Source organism: Osmerus mordax, chromosome 27 (genome assembly GCF_038355195.1).
Source record: "Osmerus mordax isolate fOsmMor3 chromosome 27, fOsmMor3.pri, whole genome shotgun sequence".
NCBI classification, from domain to species: Eukaryota; Metazoa; Chordata; class Actinopteri; order Osmeriformes; family Osmeridae; genus Osmerus; species Osmerus mordax.
The window spans coordinates 10,039,628-10,058,107 of NC_090076.1; the positions used below are offsets into that span (position 1 = coordinate 10,039,628).

The window sequence follows — 18,480 nt, forward strand, 5'->3', positions numbered from 1 at the left end:
TCTAATAAAGCTCTGAAACATGAACAGCATGTCAAGCAGTTTGTATGAGGCCTTTCCTCCGTGTTGGCCAATATTCTTTTCCGTGGTTTGCAGTTTGCTGTGGTTCATAATCGCTAGGGGAAAGACGTTACTAGCCTACACAACTGACACGGAGAGCAGAAAAGTGGTTGTTTAAGTTAGCCGGAACTGACATGAGTAATCTTTTTTGATCTATCAAAAAAAGATTACGATATCTTTCAAATAATAAATTTAAATCACTTCTTGTACACTTTTTCCCCCACAGAAACCACACCATTGGGAAGCATACTGCTTGGTTTATTAAAAATAAACAGGGTTAGGCTCCATTGAATCTCCCTGTAGTTCTTGTGCTGAACGAGGGGGAGAAATATTTCTTCTCTGAAGGCACATTTTGAGACTAAACAGTTAGTCAAGAAACGGCCAATGAAAAACGCAATACCAATCTGAGAGCAGATGCACGATTTTTGTGCATCGCCCTGTGGTCAAAAATATAAGGGACGCTGCACCTTTAAAAGTGCATCACACAATACGGTTTATTCTGCCGCAACCGTACTACTAGTATTATTGCTGCTAACTTCCGGAAACTCTTCGATCCGTCCATGATCCACCATTGCGGCAAAAATGGTCCATTGTAGCGAACGGAGATGACGAGACTCTCTTTTCATGGCTCTAACGGGGCAATAACTCCGTTTTAATATCGAAACTGTCTTGAAAATAATCTGATATGTCAGCCGCTACGAGTACAGCAACTTCAGGAAACGTAGACCACGTAATGAAACCGGTGCTGTTTGAAATATTCGGAGAGATCTGGAATGTACAAGCTCGTCTGGGCCAAGGAGTCTCGGCTTCTGTTTACAAGGTAAACTCTGGAAGAGCGAGCACCGCGGCGGTCAAGGAGTTTCAAGCCGACGTTCAAGGTGGGGATTACGGCTACCATAAAGAGAGATCCGTACTGGAGGACATTCAAGGACACAAAAACATCGGTAAACTATAGCTAGAACACTTCTGCAAATAAACATGTTTTATTCAAAGCCTCATAGACACCGACTTAGCCTAGATAATAAAAGGTTGTGTGCCAATCAATTCAATACGGTCAGAAGTTTGAAAGCCAAGCCTTGATGTGTTTACTAAGCAGCGACATAAAAAATCAGCGTCTCATTATATTAGAAATGGATACATCTGATACTATACATCTTATCAGGTTGTCGTTATAGCATGCTGAACTTAGCCGTGTAACAACAAAACTATAATACCGATGTCAGTGTTATTCTTCCTGTGTTGACAGTGACGCTGTATGGCGTGTTCACCAATCACAGCAGTGTTGGCGTGGCGACGCGCTGCCTCCTCCTGGAGCTGCTGGACGTGAGCGTGTCTGAGCTGCTGGTACAGGGTGGCGGGCAGGGGGGCGACCAGGGGGGCCGAGGGCGGCAGGGCCACTCCATGTGGCTGATCCAGCACTGTGCCAGGGATGTGCTGGAGGCCCTGGGGTTCCTCCACAGGGAGGGCTATGTCCACGCCGACCTCAAACCACGCAACATCCTCTGGTGCGCTGACGACGAGTGCTTCAAACTCATCGACTTTGGACTCAGCTTCAAGGAGGGAAACCAGGTAAGGAGAGGGGAGGGGGGGAGACAAGGGGAGGGTGGTAGGAGAGGAGAGGTGAAGAGGAGGAGGAGAGGTCTGTTCCTCCTAACTGTGTGTGTGGGTGTGTCCAGGATGTGAAGTACATCCAGACAGACGGGTACCGTGCCCCAGAAGCTGAACATCAGAACCTGCTGGCCCAGGGGGCGCTGGAGGGGGCTGAGGGGCTGGATCCGGGGGCGCTGGAGGGGGCTGAGGAGGTGGGAGGGCTGGAGGGGGCCCAGGGCTGCAGCACGGCTGTGGATCTGTGGAGTCTGGGGGTGATCCTCCTGGAGATGCTGTCGGGGGTGAAGCTGAAGGACACCCTCCGCTCACAGCAGTGGAAGGTACTGGAATTACATTCTGTTCACTTGCGTATTGTATCCATGCTGATAGGGCTGGGTAAGGTACAGGTACAGTGTTGTCTGTCTCTGCAGGACAGCAGTGCAGCGATCATCGACCACCTGTTTGCCAGCAGCAGCAGTGCAGCCAGCCCAGCCATCCCAGTGTACCACCTCAGAGACCTCATCAAGGGGTAGACACTGAACGCACACCTGAACACACACACCTACGTGAACACACACCTGAACACACACATGAACACACACCTGAACACACACCTGAACACACACCTACGTGAACACACACCTGAACACACACCTGAACACACACCTGAACACACACCTGAACACACACACCTACGTGAACACACACCTGAACACACACCTGAACACACACCTGAACACATGTTCTGATCATGCATGCTGGAGGCGTCAGGCTCACTGTCCTCCTGCCTCCTGCAGCATGCTGCACCAGAGCCCTGAGAGCAGAGCCACTGCAGAGGGCGCCCTGCTCAGCCCGTTCTTCAGCATCCCCTTCGGTCAGTGTGAATGATAGATACACACACACACACACAGCCATACACACACGTGAGCATACGCACACACAGAAAGTCCAGATCAAAGTCAACCCTGTGGGGGAACACCTACTTTCAGCCAGCTGATAGCTGGATCACAATATTCCCATCTCTCACATTGAAAGGAGAATGTAAACTGTGTGTGTGTGTGTTAACTGTGTGTGTGTGTGTGTGTTCCAGCTCCACACATCGAGGACCTGGTACTGCTAGCGTCTCCTGTGCTGCGTCTGCTCAACCTCATAGACGACAGCCACCTGCACAACGAGGATGAATACGAAGGCAGGTCTATCTGGTCTCTCTCTGGTCTATAGTCTCTCTCTGGTCTCTCTGATCTCTCTATAAACTACCTGTTGGATCACATCAGCCGTGTGTGTGGAGTAAAGCCCACAGTGCTGTCAGCATGTTGGTGTGTGTGCAGATATCTTGGAGGACATGAAGGAGGAGTGCCAGAAGTATGGATCTGTGGTGTCCCTGCTTATCCCCAAGGAGAACCCAGGGAAAGGCCAGGTACTACCCTGTCCTACCCCACCTAACCCTGACTACCACCTGACCCTACCTAACCCTGACCCCATCACCTCTACCCCCAGCTGACTCAGGTGTGTCCTCCCCAGGTGTTTGTGGAGTACACCAACGCCAGCGAGTCCAAGGAAGCTCAGAGGCTGCTCACAGGACGGACCTTCGACGGGAAGTTTGTGGTGGCAACGTTCTACCCCCTGAGTGCTTACAAGAGGGGCTACCTCTACCAGACAGTCCTGTGATGCCCTGTGAAGACGGTCACACACCCACCCAGGCCTCTCAAGGCTATGTTTGTCAGCTACAGACATGGTTCACTCCGAAGGGTGTTCTAACAGATGAACATGCGCCAGTGTTTTAATATTAGTGTGTAAATGTTAGTGTGTTGAATGTTAAGGGGTGTTAAAGCTCTGACTGCTGTTTATGATGATAGTGGTGGTGTGTGTGTGTAGATAGGCCTACGTGCTTTTACCAGGTAGCACTTATCCCTGTTATGCTTTTGTTTATAGCAGCTACGGCTAAATGCTAATGTTTGTAGCATCTACGGCTAAATGCTCATTTGTGTAGCAGCAACGGCTAAATGCTCTTGTTTGTAGCTGCTACGGCTAAATGCTCTTGTTTGTAGCTGCTACGGCTAAATGCTCTTGTTTGTAGCTGCTACGGCAAATGCTGATGCATGTAGCAGGTGGGAGGCAGGACTAGCTACCTCTGTTGTTGTGTAGCATGAGTGTGAATGAAGCTTGTGTTGTCTGACCCTCTGGTGTCGGAGGTCACAAGTTCTCATCGTAGCAGAGCACCCATGCAGTAGAGCCGGATGTGGCAGCATCGTAGCCAAGGCCGCCGGAGCAGATGATTCAGTCTGATCCGGCGCTTCATCATCACGTTGCTGCATCACAAAACAAGCACAAGCCCTTTATTATGCTGATTGATGTGCCGTTGTAGCCTAGCCTCACTGTCATGACGCTAACGATCCCAAACCCTCCTGTGACAAAGGAGCCAGTAGCGTGCTTCTTGTTCCCTGGCAGGTGAAGCTGGTTAAGTTCACACGGCGCTCGTTGGCCGTAAGTTTGTCTCGTCCTGAATACCAGATACCTTTCTTGTGTATATATATTTGTTCTTCCCTTTCCTTCCCTCCACACACACACCAATTCTTGAAACTTGGATTCAGAAATTCTCCCTTCATAATAAGGGGCGTCCATATGTAAAACATTATGTTCTGTGCATCTGAAACCACTTTCATTCTTTAAAAAAATATATATAAATAACCCTCTGTGATTATTACTTAGGAGATAAGATGCAACCCAGCAAGAGCTACACGCTGCAGTTTGTACTCAACACAGCCTCTCGTGTCTAAAATATCTTGAGGCTATTAGATAATATTTTCTAATATAAAATATTTCCTCCACTCCTGCACTAACTATCCAATGGGAAAGCGACACTAATAGGCGCAATAATCAGTTTCAATAAGAACATTTAAACTTTACTTATTAACATGTCAAATAAGCAATATTATATTGCTACCTATCCTACTGTCTGTAAGAATATAGGGCATACTGTTGCTTACTGACCAAGGGGTAATGAGACACACACGATCAGAAACACACTGCGCCGGGACGCTTCAACCAGCAGGTGGCGACAGACAGGACCTCAGCCCCCAGGAGGGGGGGGGGCGAGGCCGCGGGGGGGCCAGGCCGCTGGGAGGCGAGGGAGTGAGGACCCAGCCTCAACACACCTGGACTCTCTCACCTGCTGGCAACACCAGCCTGTAAATGAATGGACTTAACAACGGTCTGCTTGTATAAAGGTTATTTATTATGTGAATCATGTGTGTTCGACAGAATCTTAATGTCACCGCAACACAGATCCCAGGCAGGGAGACAGACAGACCAGGTGTGTGTGTGTGTGTGTGTGTGTGTGTGAGGGGCAGGTGAGCCAGGCCTTAGGAGGCGGTCCATGCTGCAGCGTTCCTGAACATGCGCATCCAGGGGGAGGGGGTGAGGGAGGCCCGCAGCCCCCGGGGGGCCCAGGGCCACTGCCAGCCCAGTGTGCAGCGCTCTGGGTGGGGCATCATGGCCAGGTGGCGGCCGTCCTTGGAGCTCAGCCCGGCCACGCCCTCGGGGGAGCCGTTGGGGTTCAGGGGGTACTCCTCCGTGGGGAGGCCCTGGTCGTCTAGGTAACGCAGGGGCGCCATGGAGCCGGAGAGGAGGCGGTCCTGGGCCCCGCGGGAACGGAACTGGACCTGACCTGGAGGACAGGAGGAGGTGTAAGGGTCTGTAGAGGTGTGTGTGCAGAGGTGTGTAAGGGTGTGTGTGTAGAGGTGTGTGTGCAGAGGTGTGTAAGGGTGTGTGTGTAGAGGTGTGTAAGGGTGTGTGTGTAGAGGTGTGTAAGGGTGTGTGTGTAGAGGTGTGTAAGGGTGTAGAGGTGTGTGTAGCTGGTCCTACCCTCTCCATGGGCGACCCACACCCCCAGCGCTGAGCCCTCCATGCCCCTCAGCCAGACACACAGGGAGGCCTGGACACCCACACTCACAAACCTGGACTCAAACCTGCCGGACAGGTTAGGACCCAGCACCACCTCAGGGTCTGCACACACACAGAGACACACACACACACACACTTAGGGTAACAGTAATCATAGAGTACAGACACTTCCCCTCTCTTACCTCCCCCCTCCTCCCCTCTCTTACCCCCCCTCCTCCCCTCTCTTACCTCCCCCCTCCTCCCCTCTCTTACCTCCCCCCTCCTCCCCTCTCTTACCCCCTCCTCCTCCCCTCTCTTACCTCCCCCCTCCTCCCCTCTCTTACCCCCCCCTCCTCCCCTCTCTTACCTCCCCCCTCCTCCCCCTCTCCCACCCAGCCCATCAGGGCTAGGAGCTGGCATCCGTTGCACACGCCCAGACTCAGCGTGTCGTCACGGCGACGAAAGCGCTCGAACTCCGTCCTGGCGTTGTTGTTGTACATCACAGTAGCAGCCCAGCCTGGGCGAGAGACATAGACACAGCACGTGTGAGCATCGAAGAGAGTTTGTGTGTATGTGTCTATCTTCTGTGTGTGTGTGTGTGTGTGTACCTTTAGCTGAGCCCAGCACATCGGCGTAGCTGAATCCTCCTACAAACACGAGCACCTTGAAGAGCTGCAGCCCGAACCCTGAACACAGGTCCTGCATGGTGACGTCCCACACCTGCACATGCACACACACACGTGGTGAGCATGCAAGTTGAACACACAATTGTTGTTCATTTTGTGTCTGTGAGTGTGTTGACCTCAAAGCCAGCCATGTGGAGAGACACGGCCATCTCCCTGTCGCCGTTGCTGCCCTCCTCCCTCACCACAGCCACGCGAGGCTGTCCTGAACACACACAGTTAAACATGAGGGCTCCATCAGCGAGCTCTGATAAGTTGGGGTCAGTAGCCTCTCAGTAGACCCCTCTCACCCTGGATGACAGCAGGGATCTCGGCGGGGTCAAAAGTCAGGTGGAAGTAGGGCTGCGTCCTGCTCCCTAGCCCCGCCTCTTCCTGTGACACGCACGCTGGCTCTGCCTGGAGACGCTCTAGCTGGAAGCTGGTGCTTTCCCACAATGCCCTGAGGCTGGGCAGGGACTCACACAACACTTCCTGTCCGTCCACACAAACTCTGACCTGAAGAAGAAGAGTTGATGATGAGGCTGTCTGTGTGTGGATGTGTGTGGTTAGGTTTAGGTGACTGTGTGTGTGTGTGATGTGCCTCACCTTGGCCTCGGGGCCCAGCCCCACACAGCATCCTATGCTGTGGCAGGTGAGCCCAGCCTGGAGGTACCTCTGCTTCACCTCCTGCTCCTGCCCCCGGCACACCTCCAGGACCAGACCCAGCTCCTCACTGAACAGCAGCTCCAGCACTGAGGGGGAAAACAGCTTCTAGTGACACTAGAAAACCAACCAAGTCTGTTCACTTCTACAACCTGGAGCTTCCTGAGATTCTTCCACAAAGAAGGGAAGAATAAAATGCACAATAATAATATTATTGTTACTGATCTGCTCACCTCCCGCCCCTCCAGACACCAGGTCCACCTCTATCCCACGATTCCCTGCAAACGCCATCTCCAGCATACAGGAAATGAGGCCTCCATCGCTGATGTCATGTCCTGCACTCAGCAGGCGGTCTGCAGCACAAACACAGCTGTTATAATATACACCAATCACATTCACCTGGGTGGTGATTGGCCAGTGTAGCAGGTGGGTGGTGTGGGTGGAGGAGGGTGGGGTGGTGCGTGTACCCACCCTGCAGGAGGGTCTGGGTGGTGTTGAAGCAGGCTTGCAGAAGCAGGGGCTGGTCGAGGTCAGGGGTTGTGTCTCCCAGCTGGCCGTAACACTGAGCCAGAGCAGAACCACCCAGACGCTGCTGCCCTGGGCTGACTGGGACCCACAGCAGCACGCCTGCACACACACACGGAGATACAGATATATATATTGACACGAGAGAGAGAGAGAGAGAGAGAGACAGAGAGTGTGAAATGCAGTGTTAACTGTATGTGTGTGAATGGTTTGTTTATGTGTGTGTGTACCTTGGCCATCAGGGTCTTCCAGGTCGGGGGTCACGGTGGCTGTGATGTCAGGACACACAGCGTACGCTGAGATGACCAGAGACCCTGGAACACACACACAGGACATGGATATACCACACACACACACACACACACCCAGGACATGGATATACCACACACACACACACACACCCAGGACATGGATATACCACACACACACACACACACACACACACACACAGGACATGGATATACCACACACACACTCCCTCGTACCTGGAGCTTTGACGGTCTCCGTGCCGACCCTGGCGGCCATGCTGAGGGAGTCCTTCCCGCCGTCCACGGCGACGCCCAGCTGACCCATGACCTCACACATGGCCTGACACGCCTCCCACAGACACGCCCCCTCCCCTGGTAGCTTAGCCGCCCACATCCAGTTACCACTGCACTTCACGTCCTACACACACACACACATCCAGTTACCACTGCACTTCACGTCCTACACACACACACACATCCAGTTACCACTGCACTTCACGTCCTACACGCACACACACACACACATCCAGTTACCACTGCACTTCACGTCCTACACACACACACACATCCAGTTACCACTGCACTTCACGTCCTACACACACACACACACACACACACATCCAGTTACCACTGCACTTCACGTCCTACACACACACACACACACACACACAGTTACCACTGCACTTCACGTCCTACACACACACACACACACACACACACCCAGTTACCACTGCACTTCACGTCCTACACACACACACACATCCAGTTACCACTGCACTTCACGTCCTACACGCACACACACACACACATCCAGTTACCACTGCACTTCACGTCCTACACACACACACACATCCAGTTACCACTGCACTTCACGTCCTACACACACACACACACACACACACACACATCCAGTTACCACTGCACTTCACGTCCTACACACACACACACACACACACAGTTACCACTGCACTTCACGTCCTACACACACACACACACACACACACACCCAGTTACCACTGCACTTCACGTCCTACACGCACACACACACACACATCCAGTTACCACTGCACTTCACGTCCTACACGCACACACACACACACATCCAGTTACCACTGCACTTCACGTCCTACACGCACACACACACACACCCAGTTACCACTGCACTTCACGTCCTACACACACACACACACACACACACACACACAGTTACCACTGCACTTCACGTCCTACACACACACACACACACACCCAGTTACCACTGCACTTCACGTCCTACACACACACACACACACACATCCAGTTACCACTGCACTTCACGTCCTACACACACACACACACATCCAGTTACCACTGCACTTCACGTCCTACACACACACACACACACATCCAGTTACCACTGCACTTCACGTCCTACACGCACACACACACACATCCAGTTACCACTGCACTTCACGTCCTACACGCACACACACACACATCCAGTTACCACTGCACTTCACGTCCTACACACACACACACACACACATCCAGTTACCACTGCACTTCACGTCCTACACACACACACACACACACACACACAGTTACCACTGCACTTCACGTCCTACACACACACACACAGTTACCACTGCACTTCACGTCCTACACACACACACACAGTTACCACTGCACTTCACGTCCTACACACACACACACAGTTACCACTACACTTCACGTCCTACACACACACACACACACACACACACACACACACACACACACACACACACACCCCCAGGTACCTTCAGGTCTGTGACTCTAGCGAAAACCAGATTAGTCAGCGCCTCCCCCACCGCCATGCGAGCTCCCGCCCCTGGAGAAACCAGGCCCTTGATTGGCTGCTCGCCGATGGCGGTTGCCGCCCCCTGCAGGCTGAACGGAGACAGAGCCACGACGGCCACGTCAGCCAATGGGGTGTGGAGAGGACCCACGCACTGTTGCTGGGCAACCAAGCCCGTCACCGAGCGATCCACCTGACGACCGACAGAGTAAAAAATGTCAACCTTTTGAAACTTCAAAAATATTTTCCCAAAAATGTTTGCGACTTTTAGAAACTTTTAAAAAACTTTTTACTTTTGAGGGTTTGTACTGTACTTAAGAAAACAAAGTATTTATACTTTATTACTTCCCATCTCTGCCACACACACACACAAACGCATAACATACACACCCTCAAACACACAGCCTAACCCAAACCCCCCCTACCTTGTTGGTGAGGTAGCGCTTGGAGGCGACGGCGGGCAGGCGGAGCACCCTCTCCAGGGCCCGTCTGACCGTCAGGCCTGCAGGCAGCTGCAGGGCCTGCAGGGCGGCGCCCACGCGCTCAACATCAAACTGCTTCTGGGGCATCTTCCCCAGGACCCAGTCCAGCTGCAGGTCTACAGGACAGCGCCCCCCGCTGGCCTGCTCCACACCACCATCCACATCATCCACCAGCACCATCTGCAGGAAGGCGCACACACACACACACACACAGGATAAGGATGAGAGTGAGGATAAGAGTGAAGGACAAGAGGGATGAGGGAGAGGATGAGGGCATGGATGAGGCCTACCTTGCCGTCTCCAGTGATGTGTCCTACGAAGTCGACAGGACACTTCTCCCTGCGGCAGGCTCGCTCCAGGAAGGAGCGGTCGGCTGGGCGCAGCAGCAGGGCATTGCTCTCCTGATACTCCGCCCCCCACAGCTCCAACACACTCAGGGTGGGGTCTCCTCTCTGACACACACACACACACACACACAATGAGCCTTCAGGGCAGGCCAGAGAGAGGTCGTTGTGCCAGAACGCGTCCGTGGGGTTCACAGGTGAGAGAGGAGCATTGTGGGAGCTTCACCTTGAACCTGCTGGAGTAGATGATCGCTCCTGCTGGATCACTCAACTCCTTCAGGACGTTACCTGAACACAAGACACACACACACCTCAGCTACACACATCTCAGTTACACACACACATCAGCCATAACTCAACAGGTACATATACACGTATACTCTAGCCCCTCCCCCATCCTACCGTTGCCCCCGGCGCCCTGGTCGTGGATGCTGCAGATGGGGTTCCCGCTCCCCCTCTCCAGACACGCCCTCACAGCTCTGTTCATCTTCTGCTCCATCTCTGCATCTCCCCGCTGCACCGCTCCCAGGTCCCTGGAGCTGGAGTTATCCCCCTGCACCTGCACACACACAGGTAGGCGCTCACATGACACATTTATTAGCATCAGTGACTGACTGAATATTTAGTTAATATAAGTGTGTGTACCTGTATGGAGGGTGGTGTGTGTGTGTACCTGTATGGAGGGTGGTGTGTGTGTGTACCTGTATGGAGGGTGGTGCGTGTGTACCTGTATGGAGGGTGGTGCGTGTGTACCTGTATGGAGGGTGGTGCGTGTGTACCTGTATGGAGGGTGGTGTGTGTGTGTACCTGTATGGAGGGTGGTGTGTGTGTGTACCTGTATGGAGGGTGGTGTGTGTGTGTGTACCTGTATGGAGGGTGGTGTGTGTGTGTACCTGTATGGAGGGTGGTGTGTGTGTGTACCTGTATGGAGGGTAGTGTGTGTGTGTACCTGTATGGAGGGTGGTGTGTGTGTGTACCTGTATGGAGGGTGGTGTGTGTGTGTACCTGTATGGAGGGTGGTGTGTGTGTGTACCTGTATGGAGGGTGGTGTGTGTGTGTACCTGTATGGAGGGTGGTGTGTGTGTGTACCTGTATGGAGGGTGGTGTGTGTGTGTACCTGTATGGAGGGTGGTGTGTGTGTGTACCTGTATGGAGGGTGGTGTGTGTGTGTACCTGTATGGAGGGTGGTGTGTGTGTACCTGTATGGAGGGTGGTGTGTGTGTGTACCTGTATGGAGGGTGGTGTGTGTGTACCTGTATGGAGGGTGGTGTGTGTGTACCTGTATGGAGGGTGGTGTGTGTGTACCTGTATGGAGGGTGGTGTGTGTGTACCTGTATGGAGGGTGGTGTGTGTGTACCTGTATGGAGGGTGGTGTGTGTACCTGTATGGAGGGTGGTGTGTGTGTACCTGTATGGAGGGTGGTGTGTGTGTACCTGTATGGAGGGTGGTGTGTGTGTACCTGTATGGAGGGTGGTGTGCGTGTACCTGTATGGAGGGTGGTGTGCGTGTACCTGTATGGAGGGTGGTGTGTGTGTACCTGTATGGAGGGTGGTGTGTGTGTACCTGTATGGAGGGTGGTGTGTGTGTACCTGTATGGAGGGTGGTGTGTGTGTACCTGTATGGAGGGTGGTGTGTGTGTACCTGTATGGAGGGTGGTGTGTGTGTACCTGTATGGAGGGTGGTGTGTGTACCTGTATGGAGGGTGGTGTGTGTACCTGTATGGAGGGTGGTGTGTGTGTACCTGTATGGAGGGTGGTGTGCGTGTGTACCTGTATGGAGGGTGGTGTGCGTGTGTACCTGTATGGAGGGTGGTGTGTGTGTACCTGTATGGAGGGTGGTGTGTGTACCTGTATGGAGGGTGGTGTGTGTGTACCTGTATGGAGGGTGGTGTGTGTGTACCTGTATGGAGGGTGGTGTGTGTGTACCTGTATGGAGGGTGGAGTGTGTGTACCTGTATGGAAGACGCCGCCCCTCCTCCCACTCCGATACGGTAAACAGGACCGCCGAGCTTCACCACCTCCATACCTGAGTCAGCACAACGCTAGCATGAGTTAGCACACCCTCTCCTATCTACACACACCCTCTTCTATATACACACACCCTCTTCTATATACACACACACACCCTCTCTCTCCTCGTACCCTTCTCAGGCTCCTCCTTCTTCACATGAGCGTCTTCGATGGCGCCCAGTCCGCCGCTGAACATGATTGGTTTAATCCACTCTCGCCGCTCCCCATTGGCCAACCGCATGCCAAACGACCGTGCAAAGCCTGGACACAGATAAAGAGACTTAAGACTGCTAGGACCTGACTGGTGTGTTGTTATCTACCTGCTAGGACCTGACTGGTGTGTTGTTATCTACCTGCAAGGACCTGACTGGTGTGTTGTTATCTACCTGCTAGGACCTGACTGGTGTGTTGTTATCTACCTGCTAGGACCTGACTGGTGTGTTGTTATCTACCTGCTAGGACCGGCTCTCCAAACTTGTTCCCGTAGTCAGAGGCCCCGTTGCTGGCCTCGATGGCCACCTGCAGGGGGGGGGCGAAGCTGGAGGGGTACTCCTCCTGCCCCTCCCAGGGGAGACTGTAGCCTGGGGGAGGGGGAGGGGCTTAACACACAACACTATAGTGATGGACTTGACTGACAGACACATGAACTCAGGTGACCTCACCAGGTATGTGCAGGTTGCCATAGCAGTATCCGGCTGTTCCAGCGATGACGTGCCCCCCCCTGCCAGCGCTCTGCACGTCCCGGATCCTCCCCCCCGTCCCCGTGGTCGCTCCGCTGAACGGGGCCACGCCTGAGGGGTAACCACGGTTACTCTGCGTCTACCACAATCTGCTGTGTGTGTACGTGTGTGTGTGTGTGTGTAGGTGTGTGTGTACCGGTAGGGAAGTTGTGTGTCTCTGCGGTGAAGATCACATGTCTGGTGGAGCTCCTGGTCTCGTAGCTGCTGGCTTCAGAGGGATCTCTGGGATACACACACTCTACCTGCACCCCTGTGATCCCACTACACACACACACACACACACACCAGAGCTACAGTAATACATCATATCAACTGCAAAAAAACAACATAATTATATTAATGTAACCTTACCCTGGTTGTAACCTGGGTTACAATATCGACTCAACTCCATAGCAACGGTAAGAACCTTACCTGCTGTTGTCACAGAACTTGATGATGTTGTTCTGGTTGCTATGGAGCTGCGTATCCATGATGCAGCTGAACAGGGTTCCCTCCTGCTCCTGCCCGTCAATCACCATGCGCCCGCGGAAGAACCAATGACGGCTGTGTTCACTGAGGGGGGCGGGACGAAGAGGAAATTAACTCCAACAAACCTGCAGGCCTGCTGTCTCACACACACACACTGTCTCACACACACACACACACTGTCTCACACACACACACACACACACACCGTCTCACACATACCTGTTGGACTGAGCCAGGTCGAAACACTCCACGCTGGTGGGGTTCCTGCGGAGGCTGTGGAACAGAGAGGTGTAGTAGTCCAGGTCCCAGGAGTCAAACGCCAGGCCTGCACACACACACGCACACACACAGTGGAATTAAGAGGCAGAAGACACACATGATGCTGAAGTAACACGTGACCAGACACCAGGCCAGTCCTGTGACTGGAAGCATCTCAGCAATTATGTTACTTACACATCATGTGACCAGTCTGTTCCCCCTCACCCCCTCCTCCCCCCTCCACCCAGGACAGACAGAAGATACTCACCTAAGGAAGCAGGACTACAACAGAGACCACAGAGACAGGGATGAAAAGGGAGAGAGAGAGAGAGATAGAGAGAGAGTGAAACTGGAGGGCTGTAGTTAGTGTCAGACTAGATGAGGAACCGTCAGACAGGACCGCAGAACACGTCTGTTTAATATTCGTCAGAATCAAGAGCTTGATGAGTTTAGCTGTGTGTAAGTCTCACACATGGAGGTTTACAGTTTTGGAGATCATGTTGTCCTCTCACCAAGCTCCTCGTTCACCGTCTCCAAGGCAACACGACCCTTCCCTAGGATGTCGACCTCAAACACCTCCTGGGGTCTGGTTTCCACGGCGAATGAGGTTATGGGATGTGGGTAGATGCACTCCGTCATGCTGTCGTACAGAATACCCAGGATCTTCTCCACGGCCTCTTCCAGAAGGTTCTCCCTGGGTTCTGGAGAGTTCTCCCTGGGTGGTTCTGGAGGGTTCTCCATGGGTGGTTCTGGAGGGTCCCGTGCGAGTGTGAACAGCAGGCGGCGGGAGAGCTCCACCCTGGACACGGCACTCAGGCCGGCGCTCCGGCAGATGGACACGGCGTTGGTGGACCACGCAGTGGAGAAGTTCAGCCTGCAGGGGGCAGCCCCATCAGCCTGGGGCTGTAGACTGTGTGTGCGCGTGTAGACTAGATGTGTGTGTGTGATAGATACCTGGGTCCAATTTCGACCAGCCTCCCTCCTCGGCCCCCCACCAGGTGAGGCTGGTCAGACAGCTGTTCTGTCTGCAGGGGGGGGCGGAACAGCCACTGCAGCACCTCCCTCTGCTCTGGAGACAGGTCCCCTGGCCCTGGGGGGAGGAGAGGAGGGGAGGGGGGAGGAGGGGAGGGGAGGGGGGATGACTCCGTCAGGGTGGGCACAACCATCTCCTCAACTCCTGTCACCTCCACACTTCTCCTCCCTCTCTCCTATTCCCCTCTCCCCCCTCCCCTTGTCCTCTCCTCTCCTCCCCTCTCCCCCCTCCCCTTGTCCTCTCCTCCCCTCTCCCCCCTCCCCTTGTCCTCTCCTCCCCTCTCCCCCCTCCCCTTGTCCTCTCCTCCCCTCTCCCCCCTCCCCTCCCCTCCTTACCCGTCAGCTCCACGTTGTAACACAGCTCCATGATGATTGACAGGTCAGGATGCTGAAGGGCTGCCTGCCGTAAGACCCGCCCCCTCTCCAGCTCCTTCCTGTAGAACCTCACTACAACCATGACTGGGAGGAGAGACAGGAGGAGAGACAGGAGGAGAGACAAGAGGAGAGACAAGAGGAGAGACAGGAGGAGAGACAAGAGGAGAGACAGGAGGAGAGACAGGAGGAGAGACAAGAGGAGAGACAGGAGGAGAGACAGGAGGAGAGAGATAGGGGGGGGGGGGGGGTAGACAGTGAAGGAGAGGACATGTAGCTGATCAGTAAAATAGAGTTATAAGAACCAGCCTGTGTTCGACCTCTCACCCTGGTAAAGGTCAGGGGTCAGGAGCTTGCAAAAGCTGATTGACACAACTACAGCAGTGATAGATCCTTGTCTGTTCATCAGTGTGGCACTGTGCTCCTACAGAACAGTAACCTGACCCTAGCCTATATCAATAACATACCTGCACTCTACTACGCAATACCGTACGTTAGAAAAACTGAGGTGAAATGACTTGCAGTGCGCTTGGTAAATACAGCTCCGTCAACGAGTCTGATCCTTGATTTACTCTGTACTTTACTGTGCTTCCTATATGCACTGTTTGTATGGATTCATTGGACTATTTGTTCGATAAAGGCGTCTGCTAAATTCAGATACAAAGTAATATTGCGTAAAAGCCTGGCAGAACGAGTCCAGTTTTAACCTGCGCGATCACAGGTCACATCAGGTCACCACGTAACTTCTACAAGACTCAAAAGTTTCTCACACACTGTGAATCTTGATTATGAACAAGCTGTATCACAAGGCACATACACACACTAGCATCTAGCACTGGGAGCTTCTAAATACATCACGCGTGCTAGTTAAAACTTGATTAGGTTTCGGGTTGCTGATAAGATTAGGCTACTTGATGTTGAAACGGTGCGATGCTTCATCTGGGATAGACAAGCAGAAACACACTTTCCACACGAACGACACAGACGGACATTCCTAAAGGACTTTTATGCAAAAGAAAGCATGATACATTATACAGCAGCGCTGCAGCAGCCAAGATGTCCAAGTTAATAATGTTAATCAGTTGCTAACTTCGCTAACTACGATATTAGCCAAGCTAGCTTGTAACAGTATATTTTAGCCACTTACGGTTGCAACTGAAAAGATTCCTAACGGCACGTTCAGCCAAGAAGCTTACCTTTAACTGGACAACGCAGGAGACGAATGAAGCTGGTGGATAGAAACCTTCTCGCTCCAGTGTGACCACCGACCGAATGAGACAGTGAAACAACCCCCCCACGTGTCTGTGGACGGCGTCTGAGCCACCAACGCGCACGCGCAGCGTTCGATCTGGTGATTTGATTTAAGTTGATGGCATCTTCTTCAGCTTTATATTCGCCGCTCACATTTCACATTTTTAACAAACCTACGTTTTAGTAGCTTTAATCAACTTGACTACCTGAACAGGTATTCTTCATGGGTTGCTCTTAATGGACAACTGACTTAAGTTGTCAGAAACACTTCCGTTGATCTTTAATAAACCAAGCCAAGATACAGAACAAGATATCGCAGACCGGTGTTGTACCGAAATCGGTGACCTATAGAAAAACTGTGACCAGTTATAACGGCGGGAGGGGAGCGGACAGACAAACAGAGACGTAAAGGTGCGCAGTCTTAGATATATTTAATAAATTAAAACAAGTACAAAAAACAAACAATGTACATTTTTACCCCCCCACCTCCAGCAGCTGGCCACAAGGTGCTCATCAGCTCCAGATACAGGCAGTGTCACACACTCACAGTATGTACTAACCCCCCCAGACACACACACACACACCAAGCTACATGTCTGCAGGTCCTGGGAACAAAGTAGATGGAGATGATGGTGATGAAGAGGAGACAGATTCTACCAGCCCACAAGGTGAAACATTCTGCTACGCTTCCTGTCCAGTGGGGAGGAGCTGCTCTTTCAGGGGGGCCAGAGTCAGGGTGGCCGAGTTAGGGGGGCCAAGTCAGGGGGGCCAAGTCAGGGGGGCCCAGTCAGGGGGGCCCAGTCAGGGGGGGTTTGGACTAAGTGACACTGCACAATTCAGTAGGTCCAACATTAGTGCACTCAACAAGGGATGAAGAGGGAACTGTCCTCACAGACACACACACTCACACACACTCAAACACACACTCAAACACACACGCACACAAACACATGCATTTGCACAGGCACACAAAAGTTCTGTATAATGACTGTTCATACACACAACATGATTAGTAAGTTTGCACAATAACAGTGATGGTGCTGTTTACAGTTAGGGCACCTAGTGTGTGTGTGTGTGTGTCGCTCTACTTTAGTTTGGTGGGTTAACCAGTAACTCCCTCATCCCCACGAAGGCAAATATCAAAACGTAAAAAAAAGACTAATTCACAGAACGTTCCACAATAACTGGGCGGGGCCTGGAGCAGGGGGCGGGGCCTGGAGGGGGAGGGCCAGGAGAGAAGGGGGAGGGGCCGTGAGGATACCAGGTGAATATGCGTCTTCAGAACCTCCATCTCCTCTCTTAGCTCCCCACGCTTCAATAGGATATATATATGTAGACATATGCGTTATATATATATATATATATTTCTGTTATGTTTCCGTTTGGAAAGAATAAACGAGGGGTCAGCTAGCTGTGGAGACAGAAGCAGGTACAACAACTCACACAGGAAGACAGGAACAGGAGAGAGGTATTAACAGAGAGCATGCTGGGAGTCGCAGTCCTGGAAAGAGGCTCTCCACTACAGGGAATAGACTACAACGGTGAAAGAGAGAGAGAAAGAGAAGAGAGCGATAGAGAGAGAAAGAGAGAGAGAGATAGAGAGAAAGCACAGCCTTCCTCAGGTTTTTTAACTGACAGCTTCTCCTCAATGGGAGGCTAGGGTATGATCCTAGCTAGCCAATAGCAGGAAATAGCTTGTTTCAGATCGTCCAATGACAACTCCAGTGTTGGCGCTCGTGAAAACAGTAGTGCTGGAGGCTGTGGCTGTGAGCATGTAGGGGTTATGGCAGGGTCAGGGGTCAGTACTCGGCTGCGTATTCTGTCCCATGCAGACCTCTGCACACCAGCGTGAACTCCTTCACTATGTCCTTCACTCTCCTTTTGTTCACTCGCTCTCTGCAGGAGGAAGGGAGAGAGAGGGAGAGAGGAGAGAGAGAGGGTGGGACGAGGGATTGGAGAGGGAGGACTCGAGCGGAGGGAGAAGAGGGGAGAGGGAGAGGGAGAGTGGAGAAGACGGAGGGAGAGGGAGAGAGACGGGCGAAGGGAGGGAATGAGAGAGGAAGGAAGAGGGAGGGAGAGAGGGG

General features: G+C 52.7%; 3 protein-coding genes across 4 annotated transcripts in view; 1 reads left to right on the forward strand and 2 right to left on the reverse strand.

Annotated features, from left to right (window-relative positions):
• The first annotated feature begins 593 nt into the window (after nt 1–593).
• Nucleotides 594–4,332, forward strand: uhmk1 (U2AF homology motif (UHM) kinase 1). Of its 2 annotated transcripts, XR_010875195.1 has the most exons (9): nt 594–1,001; nt 1,304–1,626; nt 1,734–1,985; nt 2,076–2,173; nt 2,442–2,518; nt 2,735–2,833; nt 2,973–3,061; nt 3,166–3,684; nt 3,750–4,332. XR_010875195.1 is itself a non-coding variant. In XM_067230459.1 (8 exons), exons 1-8 carry the CDS (start codon nt 743–745, stop codon nt 3,310–3,312), a joined length of 1,344 nt encoding a protein of 447 aa, XP_067086560.1. In that variant the 5' UTR covers nt 594–742; the 3' UTR covers nt 3,313–4,332. The 2 variants fall into 2 exon arrangements, 1 of the variants encoding a protein (XP_067086560.1); XM_067230459.1 differs by having other exon boundaries at nt 3,166–4,332.
• A 533-nt stretch (nt 4,333–4,865) lies between these two features.
• On the reverse strand, nt 4,866–16,442 carry pfas (phosphoribosylformylglycinamidine synthase). The gene is made up of 27 exons (XM_067230784.1): nt 16,342–16,442; nt 15,110–15,232; nt 14,696–14,831; nt 14,254–14,615; nt 13,703–13,808; nt 13,427–13,567; nt 13,152–13,276; nt 12,938–13,066; nt 12,728–12,856; nt 12,408–12,536; nt 12,218–12,291; nt 10,669–10,825; nt 10,493–10,554; nt 10,213–10,374; nt 9,866–10,102; nt 9,403–9,633; nt 7,862–8,042; nt 7,607–7,690; nt 7,323–7,478; nt 7,085–7,204; nt 6,795–6,940; nt 6,500–6,704; nt 6,329–6,414; nt 6,135–6,246; nt 5,894–6,043; nt 5,509–5,649; nt 4,866–5,311 (listed from the first exon to the last, which is right to left on the reverse strand). The coding sequence occupies exons 2-27, from the start codon at nt 15,228–15,230 to the stop codon at nt 5,007–5,009; spliced, it is 3,987 nt and encodes a 1,328-aa protein (XP_067086885.1). The 5' UTR covers nt 15,231–15,232; nt 16,342–16,442; the 3' UTR covers nt 4,866–5,006.
• Nucleotides 16,443–17,559: 1,117 nt separating this feature from the next.
• LOC136936631 (importin-13-like) overlaps nt 17,560–18,480 on the reverse strand; it is a 10,188-nt gene continuing 9,267 nt past the window's right edge. Inside the window, 1 exon segment of the mRNA XM_067230236.1 lies at nt 17,560–17,610. Within this exon segment, the coding sequence (XP_067086337.1) occupies nt 17,560–17,610 (51 nt within the window).

What these genes read in the sequence shown, in the direction of transcription:
- uhmk1 (XM_067230459.1), top strand. Translation starts at nt 743, where the DNA reads ATGTCAGCCGCTACGAGTACAGCAACTTCAGGAAACGTAGACCACGTA. An exon ending in CTCAGAGACCTCATCAAGGG is followed by an intron (nt 2,174 to 2,441) that starts GTAGACACTGAA and finishes TGCCTCCTGCAG; the next exon opens with CATGCTGCACCAGAGCCCTG. An exon ending in CAACGAGGATGAATACGAAG is followed by an intron (nt 2,834 to 2,972) that starts GCAGGTCTATCT and finishes GTGTGTGTGCAG; the next exon opens with ATATCTTGGAGGACATGAAG.
- pfas (XM_067230784.1), bottom strand. Translation starts at nt 15,230, where the DNA reads ATGGTTGTAGTGAGGTTCTACAGGAAGGAGCTGGAGAGGGGGCGGGTC. An exon ending in TGGCAACCTGCACATACCTG is followed by an intron (nt 12,857 to 12,937) that starts GTGAGGTCACCT and finishes CCCCTCCCCCAG; the next exon opens with GCTACAGTCTCCCCTGGGAG. An exon ending in CTAGAGTCACAGACCTGAAG is followed by an intron (nt 8,043 to 9,402) that starts GTACCTGGGGGT and finishes GTGTGTGTGTAG; the next exon opens with GACGTGAAGTGCAGTGGTAA.